Genomic DNA, 17,287 nt, shown 5'->3' on the forward strand with positions numbered 1-17,287 from the left:
AACTTTTCAGAACAAGGTACTATTTATTAGTCAGCAGGAACACAGTAGTCAGTGAAATGGGTTAAGATAACAAAGAAGGCTTATGCATATGCATCTTACCTAAACTTCATTCTTTCCTTGCCAGTTTTGGGTACATTCCCCTCAGTCTAGCCACCCCTAGGGGATGGGAGGGACAAACAGCCCCTGCAGTATTATCTCAGTGGCGCTCTGGCAGAGACCCCATTTTAGCCACTGCTACTCCAACACTTTCTTGGCAGTGCTGATTAATGGTTTAGTGTCCCTTTGATCCCAGGCTTAAGTCTGGGGAAAATAACTCTGCTGGCCTAGTTAGAACCAGCCAGGTGGGTATTTCCAAAGTAATAGCCTCCCATTTGTTTGGTTGATGACCCTTGGTATTCACTCTGGATCTTCTCTCTTTGGTTTGTCCTTCCCCCCTCGCCACCTTTTGATTTAATTCCATGCAGGCCTGCAGGGTAATATCAGTCAGGTAACCTGAGACACATATAATATTCGTAAAACTAATAAAGAACTCTCCCACTTTCTCCCCCACATTCTCCCCACCGTCCTTCTTGAGTTTTTGGAGAGTGCCTAACATATAGTGGGTGCTGCTGTAAACAGATATTAATGAGGGTAGTATTGTCTCACGTTACATGACGCTTTCCCTCATCTTTAAAGCACTCCATAATGCTGCTTCTCCCAGCATCTCAGCTCCTCCTACACATCTCCCCGTTCCCTATGCTCCACCCAAGCGGCTACCCTGACAGCTCCATTTGGCTATGGCTACACTGCACACCACTGGCAGCAGCGCATAAGGTACGTGTAGCTACATGTGACAGTAAAAGGCTCTGACCGGGGAGAGGGGCAGAAAGGAAAGGCTCCAGCAACAAGGAGGTGCTGGAGCCTTTCCTTGCTACTGGCCCGCTGCCAGAGCCTTTCCCTGCATTAGGGAAAGGCTCTGGCAGCACCCTATGGCAGGGAAACACTCTGGCAGTAGGAAAGCAGGGGAACACTACACAGTTAAAATAGCAGTGTAGATGGAGGCGGCATGGCTTGGGTGTGTAGAGAGCTGTCTATGGTATATAACTAAGCTTCTGGCATGTCTTTATTCACCTAAGCAGAGCCTCACTATCTACGCTGCTCTTTATACCTGTGCTAAGGCAGCCTGCAGTGTAAATGCTCCACACACCACTATAAGGAGTGTGCAGTGTAGACATACCCTTTTTCTCCTCCTCTTGTTCTTGATGTTATCCTGACATCCCTTACATGTTGAATAGGTTCTCAGTTATTATGGCTGTGCCTGGTGTGGATCACAGCTGAACGCCAAATTTAGGACAGACTGATAAAAATAGGGCAGACACCCCAAAACTGGTTGCTTATTCTATAATTAGATTTCACCAAGCCAGTAAGTAACAAAAGAGGGCTCCTGTGTCACCACTCTGGTTTAACAAGAAGCTAAAAACACAGTCCTCTAGGCCTTCCAGCTCCTATCACCACCCAGACATCTGGTCTTTATGCTGAGAGGTTACTGAAAACCAGATTCATCATCCATAAGGTTCTTCTAATCCCAAAGGATCAGCCACTCTCCAGGTCAATATATATACACACCTTAGATCTTACCAAATACCACGGTTGTAGCCAATTCTTTAGTAACTAAAAACTAAAGGTTTATTAACATAAAAAGAAAAGAAGAGAGTTATTGATCAGTTAAAGGAATCATATACATTACAATTGATTTCAGAGTTTTCAGGTCAGGATAAGAGCAGTTATGTTAAATCAGCTAGTTTGTAATAAGTCTCTCTGGTTCACCCATCAGATTGGGGGTCATTATTCCATTGGTCAATGTTCTCCTTTGTTAGAAATTATGTCTAGAGATGTGGAGCAGCAATGAAGACAAAGAAGTGATTTCACAGCCCCCACGTCTATATCCTCAGCCCATGTGCATGGAAAGTTACTGAAAAAAGATGGGTTTCAGAGTAGCAGCCATGTTAGTCTGTATCTGCAAAAAGAACAGGAGTCCTTGTGGCACCTTAGAGACTAACACATTTATTTGAGCATAAGCTTTTGTGGGCTAAAACCCACTTCATCAGATGAAGCTTATGCTCAAATAAATGTGTTAGTCTCTAAGGTGCCACAAATACTCCTGTTCTTTTTGAAAAAAGATGGAGGCTTAGATCACATGTCCTTACATGCCTTGCCGAATCATGGAACAGCCATTGCCTTAGTGCCCCCTGTAACATCTCCAGTAAGGGCTCTCTGGGCAAGCTTATTGTCTTTAATGGGCCAGCAAGCAGGTGGGCAACCCTTGATACAAATCTGTCTTGGGGCGTCACCCAAGAAAACAACGTGTTTGAGATAAACACATAGCCAATATTCATAACTATAGATACAAAGAGGATACATGGATTTAAACAGGATAATCATACTTAACAGATTATAATTTTTCCATTGATACCTTACTTGACATGTTTTGTGCAAGATTTATTGCAACTGTGGTGACTGAACTAGTGATCTTTCATTTTATACAGCATCACAGTTACTGTCTGAGGAGCCATCTCTCTCACCATCATAACAGTTCTGAGGATCAATCTTTTCCATGGAACATTGCATCTTGGAACATTATGGTAGGTCACTGATTTGTTCTGAATCTCCTGCCTTTTGACTGTAAATTCTGTTTGGCAGGGACTCTGATTTGCTTGGCACAGATCAGCTGTTGCAGAGAGCCACTTACAACCATGCCACTATGGAAGGCATGAAAAATAATAAATTATAGAAAACTGAAATTTCAGTCCAAGGAAGGGCTGTGAACTATCTAGCTAGGTACTTGTATGGTTTCAGGACCACAATATCTGAGTACCTCCCAAATATTTTCTGGATTTATCCTCACTACCCCCCTGTGAGATAGAGAAGTACTATTATCCCCATTATATAGAAAGGAAAAATGAAGGCAGAGGGCATTTAATGCTCAGGATTCTACAGGAAATCTGTGGTAGAGCCAGGAATGAAATCAAGATCTCCCGCATCCCAGTCCAATGCCTTAACCACAAGACCATCCTTCCTAACTTGTGCAGCCAGTCAACATCAGAAGGGACCCAAGAAACCTCCCTCACCCTGCACAAGGGCCACTCACAGTAAGTCCCTTTGCGCTTCAGAGGCCTGGTTGCTATATTGAAAAGGGGGTGGAAAAAGGACAGGGTGTAACAGAGGGAATGGACTCACACTACACCCTCCACAGCAGCCCATTCAGTGGAACCAGTGCCCCAGGGAGCGCAATCTGTTCCAACCTGGAGATGCTAAAGAGCAGAAAATAGCCGCTGAGCAAAACATATCTGCCAGACTGCCACTGACTTTGGAGGTTTTTAAGGTCAGGCTTGACAAAGCCCTGGTTGGGATTATTTAGTTTGGGATTGGTCCTGCTTTGAGCAGGGGGTTGGACTAGATGACCTCCTGAGGTCCCTTCCAACCCTGAGATTCTATGTTTCTATGATCAGGCCCAGTATGTTTGCCATAGGTACAATTTTTTCAGGTGCTCCTCCTGGAACATGCACCTTCTCCCTACCCCTTACCTAGAGCAGTGTCATGAATGTCAAAGTTTTACTCCAATAATAGTGATCTAAAAATCAGTACCAATGGAATAAATTGGCTAGTGTAAGTGAATGCACAGGCACTCACAGTGAAGGGTGTCAGTTCCAAAGGTTCTACAGTGAATAAATAGGTAAGAGGCAAACTACTAACGTGTAACAACAAAAACCACAAACAGGTGTGAAACTTTTCAGAAATCAACAAGGGCCTGTGTTTAATTATCTTTATTATCGCCAGCACCATGCAGCTTCCCTGAAGATGACGTGATGCAGGGTTAAATGATGTGGGTTAGCATCTGTGTGTAGGATTTAACATGATTATGGGACAGACAGCAGTCTCCCTTTCAAATATGTGGCTTTCCTGTGCCAAATAGTGTAAATTTCCAATTCAGCATATGTCTGGTGAATGGGAAGTGACATCTACCCTGAAAAAGGGTCACGATTTATGTAAAAATATTTGGGAATTTTAGATTAAATGTAGGATATCTACAATTGCAATCTATAAATACTTTCACAAATGGAAGCTATCGTTGACAATGGGAGGCAAAGTTTAGACTGCATTATATCTTGTGATATGGAGCCGATAAATATCTGGTTAGATACACCAAGGGAGTGTGAATAGCAGTGCACATCAAAAGGCTGTGCTGTATCTCCCTCATGTGGATGCCGCAGGCGCAAACTTAAAGATCCCACATTTGCACTAAGACTCATACTCACTAATTAAGTCCCACAAAGACTTTTCAAATAGGACTATACTAGTGTGAACTACATTTGTGTGAACCTTTAAGTTCATGGCTATATGGGGAGTTAGAGTGCAGCACTTTGGTGTCCGATATTATTCACACTCCCTTTGTCTGAACCAGGGGTCGGCAACCTTTCAGAAGTGCTGTGCTGAGTCTTCATTTATTCACTTTAATTTAAGGTTTCGCGTGCCGGTAATACATTTCAATGTTTTTTTAGACAGTCTCTCTCTATAAGTCTATATATAATATAACTAAACTACTGTTGTATGTAAAGTAAACAAAGTTTTCAAAATGTTTAAGAAGCTTCATTTAAAATTAAATTAAAATGCAGATCTTACGCCGCTCAGCCCGCTGCCGGCCCAGGGTTCCGTTCACTTAGGCTGGCAGCGGGCTGAGCGGGGCCGGCGGCCGGGATCCCAGCTGGCAAGGGCCCAGCAGCCAGAACCCCAGACCCCAGGCAGTGGGCTGAGTGGGGCCGGTGGCCGGGACCCCAGACCAGCAGCAGGCTGAGTGGCTCAGCCCACCGCCAGTCTGGGGTTCCATCCACTGGCTCCTGCCAGCCAGGGTACCAGCTGCCAGCCCTGCTCAGCCTGCTGTTGGTCTAGGGTCCCAGCCCTGCCCACATACAGTGGGTACCTACCTTCTCCCTGGTTCTGGCCCATTCTCTTCCTCTCTCTGCACTGAGCTGAGGGTGGGGGTGCACTGAGCACAGGGCTGGGGGTTGGGGTGCAGGGTCTGGCCAGGAGCTAGAATGAGGGAGGGGGCTCAGGGTTGGGGCAGGAGGTTTGGATGTGGAGCGCTTACCTGGGCAGCTCCCATTTGGTGCAAGCGGTGCAGGTGGGAATGTGGGGGGGAAGTGCAGTAGCTCCCGTTTGGTGCTCAGGGTGGGCCTTGCTCCTGCCTCTTCTTTGCCTCCTTTACGGTCTGAGCAGCGAGGGCCATCGGCAGCAGGGAGGGAGAGGGGCGGGGTACGACGCAGCACGCTGGGGGAAGAGGCAGGAGAGGGGGAAGCTTGGCTGCTGGCGGAGCCTGCCCTACAGCAGCAGCTGGCAGGACCAAGCTTCTGCGGCCGGGACCCCAGACCGGCAGTGGGCTGAGCGGCTCAGCCCACTGCCGCTCAGGGGTTCCATCTGCTGGGTCTTGCCAGGAGCTAGAATGAGGGAGGGGGCTCAGGGTTGGGGTAGGAGGTTTGGGTGTGGAGCGCTTACCTGGGTAGCTCCCATTTGGTGCAAGGGGTGCAGGTGGGAATGTGTGTGTGTGGGGGGGGGGGGGTGTGCAGGAGCTCCCGGTTGGTGCTCAGGGTGGAGGTGGGGATGTAGAGGGTGCAAGAGTCAAGATGTGGGGGGTGAATGGGGTGTGGAGAGCTGGGTATGTGGGGGGTGCAAGAGTCAGGGCAGAGGGCTGGGGGCATGTGAGGGAGGTGCAGGTGTCATGGCACAGGCTGTGAGGGGCCTGGGTATGTGTGGGGGTGCCAGAGACAGGGCTGGGGTCGTGGGGGGGGGTGAAGGAGTCAAGCAGAGGGCTGGGTGTGTGTGAGGGGGGCACAGGGCTCAGGGCACAGGCCTGGGGTGTGTGTGGGGCTGCAGGGCTCAGGGCAGAGGGCTGGGTGTATGTGAGGGGGGGTCAGGGCAGAGGGCTGGGTGTATGTGAGGGGGGGTCAGGGCAGAGGGCTGGGTGTGTGTGAGTGTGTCAGGGCTCAGGGCAGGGGCCTGGGGGTGTGCGGGGCGCAGGGCTCAGGACAGAGGGATGGGGGTGTGGGCTGGGGTCAGGGCAGGGGGCTGGAGGGGATATGCCCCTATTCCACCACCCCTCTTCCCCAAGGCCCTGCCCCTGCTTCTTCTCTGCCTCCGCACACTGACTCCACTCCTCTCCCACCCCCTCCCTCGCAAGGGCCATCAGCTGATCGGCTGGCAGGGAGGGAGGGATGGAGAGGAGGAGGAGGGGCAGGAATCCACCACACTGCGGGAAAAGGCAGGGGAGCCGGCAGGACCAAGCTTCTTCCCCCTGCCCTCGCGGGAGGAGGCGGGGGGGGCGGAGTAGAGCGGGCCGGGCCGGGCCAGGCCGGATTTTTAATGGCATGCTGTTGCCTGCCGGGACTCCAGCAGGCAGTAACGTGCCATTAAAAATCGGCTCGTGTGCCGTCTTTGGCACGCATGCCATAGGTTGCCGACCCCTGATCTAGTCTCACCTTCTGCTGGTTAAAGGTAAACTGTGCCCTTTTCCTCAGAGCAGCACTGAAATTTCCAAATAAAGGAACAATTCATCATGAGTAACCTCATATATATATAGAGAGATATGAAAATGTATTTGAAATCATTATTTTATCAATTTGTGCTTTAGAACAAAATAAGAATACACAGTCTCTGCCCCAAGGAGCCTTCAATCTGGTTGGGATGCAGACAAAATAGGTCAGAAATGAACAATAGATGACATACTAACATGAGCTGGAGGGAGCTTAAGGATCTTGCAGTAATCACTTGGAAAAGCTTAACAGAGATTATGCTGTGAGGAGGGATTTGAAGAAGGAGAAAAAGGTTGTTTGGTGTACAAAAGAGTCTGTTCCAGATGAAAGGGGTGGCATGGAAGAAAGCACAGATATGATGGGGCTGAATCCTCTAGCTACTCAGAATGGAACATTCATAGAGGTCAAGGGGAGTTCTATATGGTGCAGCCGCAGGATCACGATCAGCAGCATAAGCATGAAAGCCACAAAGGAAGAGGCTGCAGTGAAAGATGAGCAGATGGCCAAGTCTTGTACAAGAGACATCAAGATTGATCAAGTGCAAAGCCAGCAAAAATCATAATTAACAATTATCAGGGACATAAATGGGTTGCTTTGCAAAGCTAAGTATGTCTAGTTTGCCTAAGTGCCAGTCAAGGGGGACATGCTAACATAAGAATGTCCATACTGGATCAGACCAATGGTCTATCGAGCCCTTCTGACAGTGGCCAGTGCCAGATGCTTCAGAGCAAATGAACAGAACAGGGCAATTATCAACTACCGTCAGTCCAAGTTTCTGGCTGTTGGAGGTTTAGGGACACCCAGAGCATGGAGTGAAACAAGATACAAATATTTGAAAAATGTAAACATTAAGGAGGGATAAAAAATTATTTAGTGTGATGTATGGAGGAATGACTGGGTAATAGTACTGCTGAAAAGGATATGGAGGTTATGTTGCTCGGGGTTATCTGAACCTAAAGCTATGGTAATTAATCTCTATTTTCCAGTTGGTGTCAAGACATAAATCAATGAGGATGCAGCACCACCATCAGATAAATGATTGGTACACACAATGATTGCTTTCACTCAAAAATCATTTTTAATGAGTCTAAAGCACACATAAAAACCTAGCAGTAGTCTTAGAGCGCCCCAAAATATAGTTACCCAAACTCTGAGGTGGTATGAGTGACAACAGCAGCTCTCAGGTGGCCAGCCTTCTGCCATGCTGGGGAGAAGGGTGTCAGTGTATCCTGACTTGCAGAAATCCAAAACTTCTTGAAAGTACACTGACTAAACTCTTTTACAGATAACTTAAAACAAAACTACGGCTCATAATTACCCCTAATGGGCTGACTATTTCCCTAGCAACAGCAAAGAATTCATAATCTTTATTTATCAGCAAAAGCAACTTCTCAGCAAGAAACTTACAATCAGAGGCACAAAGACTTAAAGTTAGCTATCTTTGCTAGTAATACTGCCGCTACAGTGGTATTTGTCTGCCTAAGCAAGGCCAAATTCTTTCTTGCTACGTGGTATCCTCACTTCCAGCCAGTGGTGGCTAGCTGAGTACACAAGATGGCTGCAAGTTATGTCAAGTCCAGGCCACGTGAAATCCAGGTTCTCTTGTGACAGTTATAGTGAATCACAAATTGAATATGAGCCAATGTGACAGAGTTGCAAAAAAAGCTAATATCTTTCTGGGGAGTATTAACAAGAGTGTCATAGGTAAGACACAGGAGGTAATTGTCCCGCTGTATTCGACACTGGTGAAGCTTCAGCTGGAGTACTCTGCCCAATTCTGGGTGCCATGCTTTAGGAAAGATGCAGCCAAATTGGAGAAAGTCCAGAGGAGAGCAATAAAAACTATAAAATGTTTAGAAAACCTGGCCTATGAGGAAAGGTAAAATCATTGGATATGGTTAGTCCTGAGAAAAGAAGACTGAGAGGGGACCTGATAGTCTTCAGATATGTTACGAGCTGTTATAAAGAGGAGAGTGTTCAATTATTCTTCATATTTACTGAAGGTAGGACAAGAAGCAATGGGCTTAATCTGCAACAAGGGAGATTTAGGTTAGATATTAGTAAAATATTCTCACCATAAGGGCAGTTAACAGGAATAGGCTTCAAGGAGAAGTTATGGAATCCCTATCATTGGATGTTTTTAAGAACAGATTGGACAAACATCTGTCAGGGATGGTGTATGTTTATTTGGTCCTGCCTCAGCACAGGGGCCTGGACATGATGATTTCTCTAGGTCCCTCCAGCCCTACATTTCTATGATTCTATAATTAGGAGTAAAGTATTTAAATTACAGAAGGGAAAATTTAGGGTAAATAGCAGGAAAACCTCACTGACAGTAAGATGTATTAGCCTGTGGGATAGTCTCCCAAGAGAATGGATGGAAGCCCCAGAGCTGAGGACTTTTGAAATGAGATGGGAGTAAATACCAGTGAATACGCAATAGACAATAATTCTTCAGTGGCAGAGGGATGGACTGGATGATCTAGCCGGTCTTTTCCGTTATTTCTTCTATGACATGGGATTAGGACACTAACACATCCCTTTACTCTTGTATATAATGCATAATGCAAAATCTAAGACCTTTGTATATAATACAGAGGGACTATGATTGGGAAGCATTAACTACACTAAAAATCTTATCTCAGCGTAATTAAAAAATCAAGCTGGTCGGGTTGTTTTAATTATTTGGATTTTTAAAATGCACCTTTCCAATGATGGGGGGAAATGTACAAGTCATTTTAAAAGAGGCAATTTTCCAGTTGGCCTACTGGCCTCATTAACAAACCTTCCCCAACCTTTGCCTCAACGCCTTCTCTTCAAAAATCCTCACTCAATGCACCCCTCACAGAAAGCATGGATAAGTAGGCAATCTTTGCAACATTTCCTGATAGTCAACACACCAACTCTATAGGTCTGAGCCTGGGTCAGCTGACGTGGGCTCTAAGGCTCAGTGCCGAGGGCTTTTTATCGCAGTGGAGACATACCCTGTGAGAATAGGAGGGGTGAATTCCAGAGCCCAAGGTCCTATGCTGCGACTACCTTGCGTAAGTGAGAGTAACTCCTCTTCTGTTTAACTCTGGCGGTTGTAAGTTCCAGCACCTCAGATGCTCTCAGCCACCTTGCGTATACTTAAGGCAGTGCCAGTTCCCAAGACATGCAAGAGACTAACTACTGAGTACTTTACATACATGAAAACGTGCACTTAAAAATGAAATGGAGGCCAGTGTAGTCTTCAGCAAAGTGTAATGTGCTTCCTGTGAGAAGCCCTGCAGAGCGTGTAGGCAGTTGTGTTCTGCTGTAGCTGAAGTTTTGGAGTGGCCTTCTTCTATAGCTCAAAGAGAAAGCAATGCAGTAATCCAATCTGTAGGTTGCAAATGCACGGAGAACTGTGGTGAAATCCTCCTCCTGAAAGAAAGGATGCAAGCTCTTAGCTAAGCAGAGATTACCAAGTGCTCTTGGCCACTTCTGAATTTGAGCAACTAGGAGCAGCCAAGAATTCAACTAGCCCCTGAAATTGCAAACCTAAGTGACAAAAGGCAGACAAAACTCCCTTTATCAGGATCACGTATTTCCTGCACCATTTCCACCAAGTGCTTCTGCCAGCCTAACTGCATTATTTATCTTTCCCTGACGGTAACTCATTCTGTCAGCTCTCATTAAAATTCCCATTTTGGCTAAACTCTGAGAGCCTCTGAACTGCATAATTCCAGTTTGATGACATGGGGACATCACACGTGGAGATAAGAGCATCATCTGCTTACTGAAAACACTAAAAATTATATCACCTCTGTGTCCTCAAGCAGCTTCTCATACAGGTGAGCAAGATGAGCAGTAGATAACAATAGTATTGAGAGGTATGAACCGTCCTATTACTCAGAAAGACTGGTTAACGCAGAGGACCAGTGATGATAAATGTCAACATTTTAAATTATTTCATTCCTCATGAAAGCAGGTAAAAAAAAACAGATCTCCACAATCTACTGTGAGTGACGGATCAGTTTGGTGCCACAAGTAGTTGGCATTTGGGAGAATGCCATTACTTTTCCCCTCCTCCTGATCAAGGAGCCCAGGTCAAGGAATCTGGCAGAATGGAGCCCAGAGAGCATACATGATCATATTTTGAATATCTACCCAATCTGCTATGAGGAGCACCTCATTTGGCAACTAATGTGACCTGAGTTTATTTTGTAAGAGGCGCTTGGAAGATTCTTGTTTCAAATTCTGTGTTAGAATGAAAAGAAAGGTGTAAAAATATACAAAGTCTCATTTAAAGTTTAGGTTTTGTTTCTCTGTTTAGAAGTTTGCACAATTTAAGCCTTATTGTAAGAGTTTTAGCACAATATGAACTGAGCAAGGAATGTTCAGCACTCACTCAAAATCACTGAGTCCTTTTGTCTCCATGCAGAATATACAAAGAATCTAGGGCTTGAGGCTAAGAAGATCTGCAGGATCCAAATGGTGGAATATGCTAGACACAGAAAAGGAATGTAAAGGTTGCTGAGGACGCTCTTAGAAGTTGGTAATTGGAACCATCTGTGCCGTGGGCTGAAATGGCATTTAGGAATCATCCACTGAATGTCCTGGCCACACTCCTTACCCTCTGGCCACGTCACTTACACCAGTAGCAGAGACAGAGGGTGGCATCGCTCCTACACTGAAGCAATCTTCCTATGGCCAGTTCAACTGGCTTTACAAGCAGAATCCCCAGGGAAGGCACACCCAAGGATCTTGCTCTTAATTGTTAAGAGGCGCGGCCTACACTGGCCACAGGTTCCAACATGTGACTTGATACTTCATCTTGATCCAAGCAATCTCTGCAAGGGTCAAAACGGAGGCATTAGACCTGTCGTTCCTGTTGCAGATAAGAGCAGCGGGGAGACATATTCTAAAACTCTATGGGCACTATTGTGAATACTCCTATGCCCCTTCCAGATGATTTCTTTAAATACTGCTGCTGTTTTATTTGGATTTTAAAAATGTTTAATTAAAAGGTGGTTCAATAATAAACATATATTTTTTACTGTAGAGTGCACAATGTAATATCAGACATTTGTAGAAATGAGTTTCCACAGAAAAGAAAACTATTATTCTTATATTCAGAAGGTAGGTGTGCCTGGCTTGACTTTCTAAAACAGCAAGTGACTAACCTTTTCCAGTAGCATAGTTCTTGTAACCTTTCAGTTAGTTTTTCTTTTTTTAAGAGCTGCATGCTCTGAATGGATCTTTTCCAGGCTACTACTTTATGACTGATTGTGCTGTTGCTTTCAATCTGAGTAATGCTCAAATTCTTAAATGTAATCTGACATTTACAGACTATTGCCAAGATATCCAGAACATGGAGGTCTGGCAACTAAGTTCTTGTTGCACTGCAAGGATGATCAAAATGAAAAATAGCTATACAAAATATTCACAATAAAATATGAAACCATACCCATTTAACTAAACGGTGCAGAAGAAAAGCAAAGAAGGGAACATCATTTGAAGTCTTAATTGTATGTATTCTTCACAATAAACACTGCCTGCTGTGGAGAGCCATTCCTAAATGACAAGGCCAGCTCCTCAGTTGGTGTAAAAAATGGAGTTATGCAATTATATACTAAATGTGGATCTGGGCCCCATGTACAGTGTGGAAATACTCTGAATCTAGAATACAAAGAAAATATTCTACCCAGTGTAAACACTAAAGATGGATTGTAACGACAAACTGAGAAGCTATCATTCGCTCAGTTTTAAAGTGAGGAATAATGGAAGTTATTCATTCTTCATTTTATTTACAATATCAACATAAGAACAGCCATACTGGGCCAGACCAAAGGCTCATCTAGCCCAGTATCCTGTCTGCTGACAGGGGCCAATTCCAGGTGCCCCAGAGGGAATGAACAGAACAGGCAATCATCAAGTGATCCATCCACTGTCGCCCATTCCGAGCTTCTGGCAAACAGAGGCTAGGGACACCATCCCTGCCTAACCTGGCTAATAGCCATTGATGGACCTATCCTTCATGAATTTATCTAGATTTTTTTTAACCCTGTTATAGTCTTGGACTTCACAACATCCTCTGGCAAAGAGTTCCACCGGTTGACTGTGAGTTGTGTGAAGAAATACTTCCTTTTGTTTGTTTTAAAGCTGCTTCCTATTAATTTCATTTGGTGACCCCTAGTTCCTGTGTTATGAGGAGTAAATAACACTTCCTTATTTACTTTCTCTACACCAGTCATGATTTTATAGACCTCTATCATATCCCCCCTTAGTCATCTCTTTTCCAAGTTGAAAAGTCCCAGTCTTATTAATCCTCTCCTCATATGGAAGCCGTTCCATAACCCTAATCATTTTTGTTGCCCTTTTCTGAACCTTTTCCAATTCCAATATATCTTTTTTGAGATGGGGTGACCACATCTGCACACAGTATTCAAGGTGTGGGCAATACATGGATTTACATACAGGCAATATGATATTTTCTGGCTTTATTATCTATCCCTTTCTTAATGATTCCCAACATTCTGTTCGCTTTTTTGACTGTCGCTGCACATTGAGTGGATGTTTTCAAAGAACTATCCACAATGACTCCAAGATCTTTCTTGAGTGGTACAGCTAATTTAGCCCCCATCATTTTATATGTATAATTTGGATTATGTTTTCGAGTGTGCATTACTTTGCATTTATTAACAATGAATTTAATCTGTCATTTTTTTGCCCAGTCACATAGTTTTGAGAGATCCTTTTGTAGCTCTTTGCAGTCTGCTGGGTCTTAACTATCTTGAGTAGTTTTGTATCATCTACAAATGTTGACACCTCACTATTTACCCTTTTTTCCAGATCATCTATGAATATGTTGAATAGGACTGATCCCAGTACAGACCCCTGGGGGACACCGCTATTTACCTCTTTCCATTCTGAAAACTGACCATCAAATATATAACTGACATATATTTTAACCAGTTACCAACCCACGAGAGGACCTTCCCTCTTATCCCATGACAGCTTACTTTGCTTAAGAACTTTTGGTGAGGGACCTTGTCAAAGGCTTTCTGAAAATCTAAGTACACTATATTCACTGGATTCCCCTTGTTGACATGCTTGTTAGCCCCCTCAAAGAATTCTGGTAGATTGGTGAGGCATGATTTCCCTTCACAAAAAACATATTGACTCTTCCCCAACATATTACGTTCATCTATATGTCTGACAATATTGTTCCTTACTATAGTTTCAACCAGTTTACTCAGTACTGACGTCAGGCTTACCGGCCTGTAATTGCCGGGATCACCTCTGGAGTGGTTATATGTTAATAGCAAGATTGTATGATAGTTAAACAAACTCTAATATCGTAGTAAGATGTAGGCTGGGATTTCTCATATGATATTGAAAAAGAATTTCTGGATCACAATCTTCCCCCAGTTCTAGACTTAATTTTCATGTTTGGCCACAAAGCCATCAAAAAAATTGGCACAGTTGACAATCTCCACTCAAGAGGATCTCAGGACAGAAACAACAGAGGTGCTGTAGGGCAGAATTCAGGTGTATTAACAGAACTGTGTGGATTTGTCCCTCATTTTCATGATTGCTAAAATTCATAAATAATTTTTTAAAAAAAACAGAATATTTTAAAATATTTAAAGCATTTAGGAAGAGGATCTAATAGGCATCTTGGTTACTATAAATGCAAATACAGACTACAGTGTAAATCTGAATTGCCATGCTAGGCCAAGCTTATTTTATTACATACATTCTGCATTCTAAGTACTAATAAGTTCATAATGTAAACATTAAGCATACAGAGTTAAAATTCAAGGCCACAATATTTTTGATTGTCCCTTTTTTGTGTCTTTGGTTGGCCGAGATCAACTCGTAGTGTATAAATGCATAAGTTATATAATTATTATATAAAAAGGAAAAAAAATAACATTGACTTGTATACTTCATTCTGACAAACGCACAGCGTTCGCGACTCGAAAAAGAAAAACTGGCGCCCGCCTCACAAAAATACTTACATGATATCTGATTTTGGCAGTCGGGGGTTGTCTCTTACCTTAAACCAGTAGAAAACAAACTCCCTTAATAATGATGAGGTCCTAAATGTTACTTTTAAATATCAGACAATTCCAGTTTTACATTTTTTAAAGAGATGCATATTCTGATTTCTGAATTCTACTGCTTTTCCCTTTCTCCACTTAAAAAAAAATCAAGTCTCTTCCTTCTATAATACTGGAAATGGTATAATACTGATCAAAATATTTCTGAAATCCAAACAAGTAATTCTTTATAGTCCCAACACTACCAAGTTTTCAGTCTCTTCAGTATCTACTGGTAAGAAGTTTCTTTTCTCCCATTCTCATCTTCGTCCTCCTCTTCCTCCTTTCTACTTCCTGTATCAGATGCAGGCCCTTGATCTACAATCATACTCTTGCCTTCCAGCACATTCTCAATTCCAATGTTTGGCTCAGGGTTCCTGTAGTATTGTCAAGGAATCTTAAAGCTTGGGTTGTCTTCACAGTTTGAAATAGCTGATACCTTTACAATGAATGGAATGCCTTTTGAGTTTAACCAAAAACAATGGTGTTGTATTCCAAATCAGCTTCCACACTCAACCAGTCTTTTTGATATGTTTCCATTTTTTTAAATACAGGTGGTTTTTTTTGGTTTTGAGGGTTTTTTTTGTTGTTGTTTTTTTGTTTTTAATAAATTCATATACTGTATGTTAGGTCACTATAGAATGATCCTTATATTGCTGTAGTATAGTCCCAGTTTGCATTAGCAAGATATCAAACTTTACACAGAAGCTTATCAACTTTTTAAGACCACTTTCTTTTGTAGGTTGTCCTTATCATTTCATGCTTTTACCTACAACAGTCTTTTGTTGTTTGGTCCACAGATTTGATGCCCATATACATTACATTTTAGCATCTTTATACGTCTTGAATACTTTCCCTACTACAAAGAGTCTTTTTGACATTTTCCCACAAGTCAAACTTTTTCATGTCTCTTTAGGCATTTTTAATTCATGTTCTCCAATATAGTTCATCATAATTAATTGGGTACTATATTCCATGGAGAAGTGTCTCTTATTTTTTTCCTACTTAGTAGTAGGTGCCAAGGTGAGAAGGCATATGGGTGGCTGGAAGTCTAGTATTAGGGTAGATACTTCCAGTTGGTGAATTCCAGTATGTAGTAGGGGCAGCAAAAAAGCTGGAGGAAGTTACAGGTAGAGCAGGAGGATGGGGAGCTACAAAGTTCATCTTCTGAGGGTGTGCATGGTAGGGGCTCATGTAGGGTAGGTCTGTTGGATACTTATACATGGATGACTCTGGAGGATGAGGCTGGAGGGCCTGAGCTATTCCATGGAAGTCAAACTTGTAGGCATAACGCTTACCATGGACTTTAGTCATAATATTTTTGTCATAGTAGTAACGGAGTGCACGACTGAGTTTGTCATAGTTCATGTTGGGTTTGCTTTTCCTTTCTCCCCAGCGCCGGGCTACTTCATCAGGGTCAGTCATCTTGAACTCTCCATTGGTGCCCTCCCAGGTAATGCAGTTGGAATTGGAGCTATCAGACAGGAGTTCCAGCAGAAACTGCCACAGTTGTATCTGTCCACTCCCTATGGTTGCGGGGGGAAAAAGTGAAGAACCAATGACTAATAACATTAGAACATCAACACTTCCCGACTTTCACATATGAAATGCAAGTGCATTTTCACCACAGATCCCTAATTAAGAAATGTTGCAACTTCTGCTCCTGTCTCCCAGTCTAACTAGTGTCTCTCTCTCTCTCTTAAAAAAAAAATCTGCACAGCAGGGGCCATAATTTAAAGTATTGTTTTCCCTATTTTGACAGGCAAAATGCCATTATGTGCATATTTAATAATTATCTCTTGTCATTTGCTTTGGAAAATTGATGGTGAAATAATACAACACAGATATAAGAAACTAATCTCTAAAGTTCAGAGAAACAGCTTTCACTTGCATAATAATTTTCTTGTTCCCACAATATCATTTTGCAACTAAATTTTCTCCATTATGGAATAAACCTACACAAAATGGAGAAGTTTAGAGAAAGCTGGATCTTTTCCAAACCATATCACCCATTTCCAATAGTTACGGAAACGTAGAATGGAAACTCATTAGATTGCTGTTGCATTGCATCTGACTGCATTGCACAGCATTTGAGAAAACAATTAAAAGGTCTATAAAGTTCTTGTAATTGTTCTCTGTCAAACAGGAGTGAAAACGAGTGCTGAAGTTACGATTCCAAACACTGGTATTTCTCCTTTCTTTGGAAATTAAATCTTAAAGAGAAAGAATTTGTGTTGTTTTTGACAACTTTGCAGTAGGTCTCTACACAACATTATAAAAATAAAATACGAACCTTTTAAACAGTTGGCAGTAGTATTAGATAGGTCCTGCCACCAATATTCATGTAAAAAAGTTGTATTTTATGACAAAGCAGCGCTGATACTCTGTAACAGATTTCAATGCTCTGTATATTGCAGTCGCAATGTCAGCAGAATTTGCCAAGCAGATTTTCGGTGCTAACTTCTAAGTACTCTATATCTCTGTCCAAAAATTAGATTTTTTTAAAAAGCAGATATGTGGGGCTAATAAATGAGCATTTTTTAAGAAAGTTTATGAGGGTGGACTATCATATCAATCTAAAGTCACATCTGAAATATATTAGCAGTTTATACTTCAGTGCAACTGAAACTTTTATTCTTTTAAATGATATTTATG

At 42.9% G+C, this 17,287-nt stretch overlaps 1 protein-coding gene and 1 long non-coding RNA gene across 8 annotated transcripts in view; one reads left to right on the plus strand and one right to left on the minus strand.

Moving 5' to 3' along the window:
- Window positions 1-472: 472 nt before the first annotated feature.
- LOC123353365 lies at window positions 473-12,069 on the plus strand. The gene is made up of 3 exons (XR_006574479.1): window positions 473-813; window positions 2,526-2,621; window positions 10,969-12,069. It is a non-coding gene; the product is annotated as an uncharacterized LOC123353365 (long non-coding RNA).
- A 2,182-nt stretch (window positions 12,070-14,251) lies between these two features.
- The window catches only part of ERG (ETS transcription factor ERG), a 210,830-nt gene continuing 207,794 nt past the window's right edge, over window positions 14,252-17,287 (minus strand). For all 7 annotated transcript variants that reach the window (XM_045002483.1, XM_045002478.1, XM_045002484.1 and 4 more), the window contains one exon: window positions 14,252-16,158. In XM_045002483.1, coding sequence (XP_044858418.1) covers window positions 15,638-16,158 — 521 coding nt within the window. In that variant the 3' untranslated portion in view covers window positions 14,252-15,637. The remainder of the gene's footprint in view (window positions 16,159-17,287) is intronic.

Source organism: Mauremys mutica, chromosome 1 (genome assembly GCF_020497125.1).
Source record: "Mauremys mutica isolate MM-2020 ecotype Southern chromosome 1, ASM2049712v1, whole genome shotgun sequence".
Taxonomy (NCBI): Eukaryota; Metazoa; Chordata; order Testudines; family Geoemydidae; genus Mauremys; species Mauremys mutica.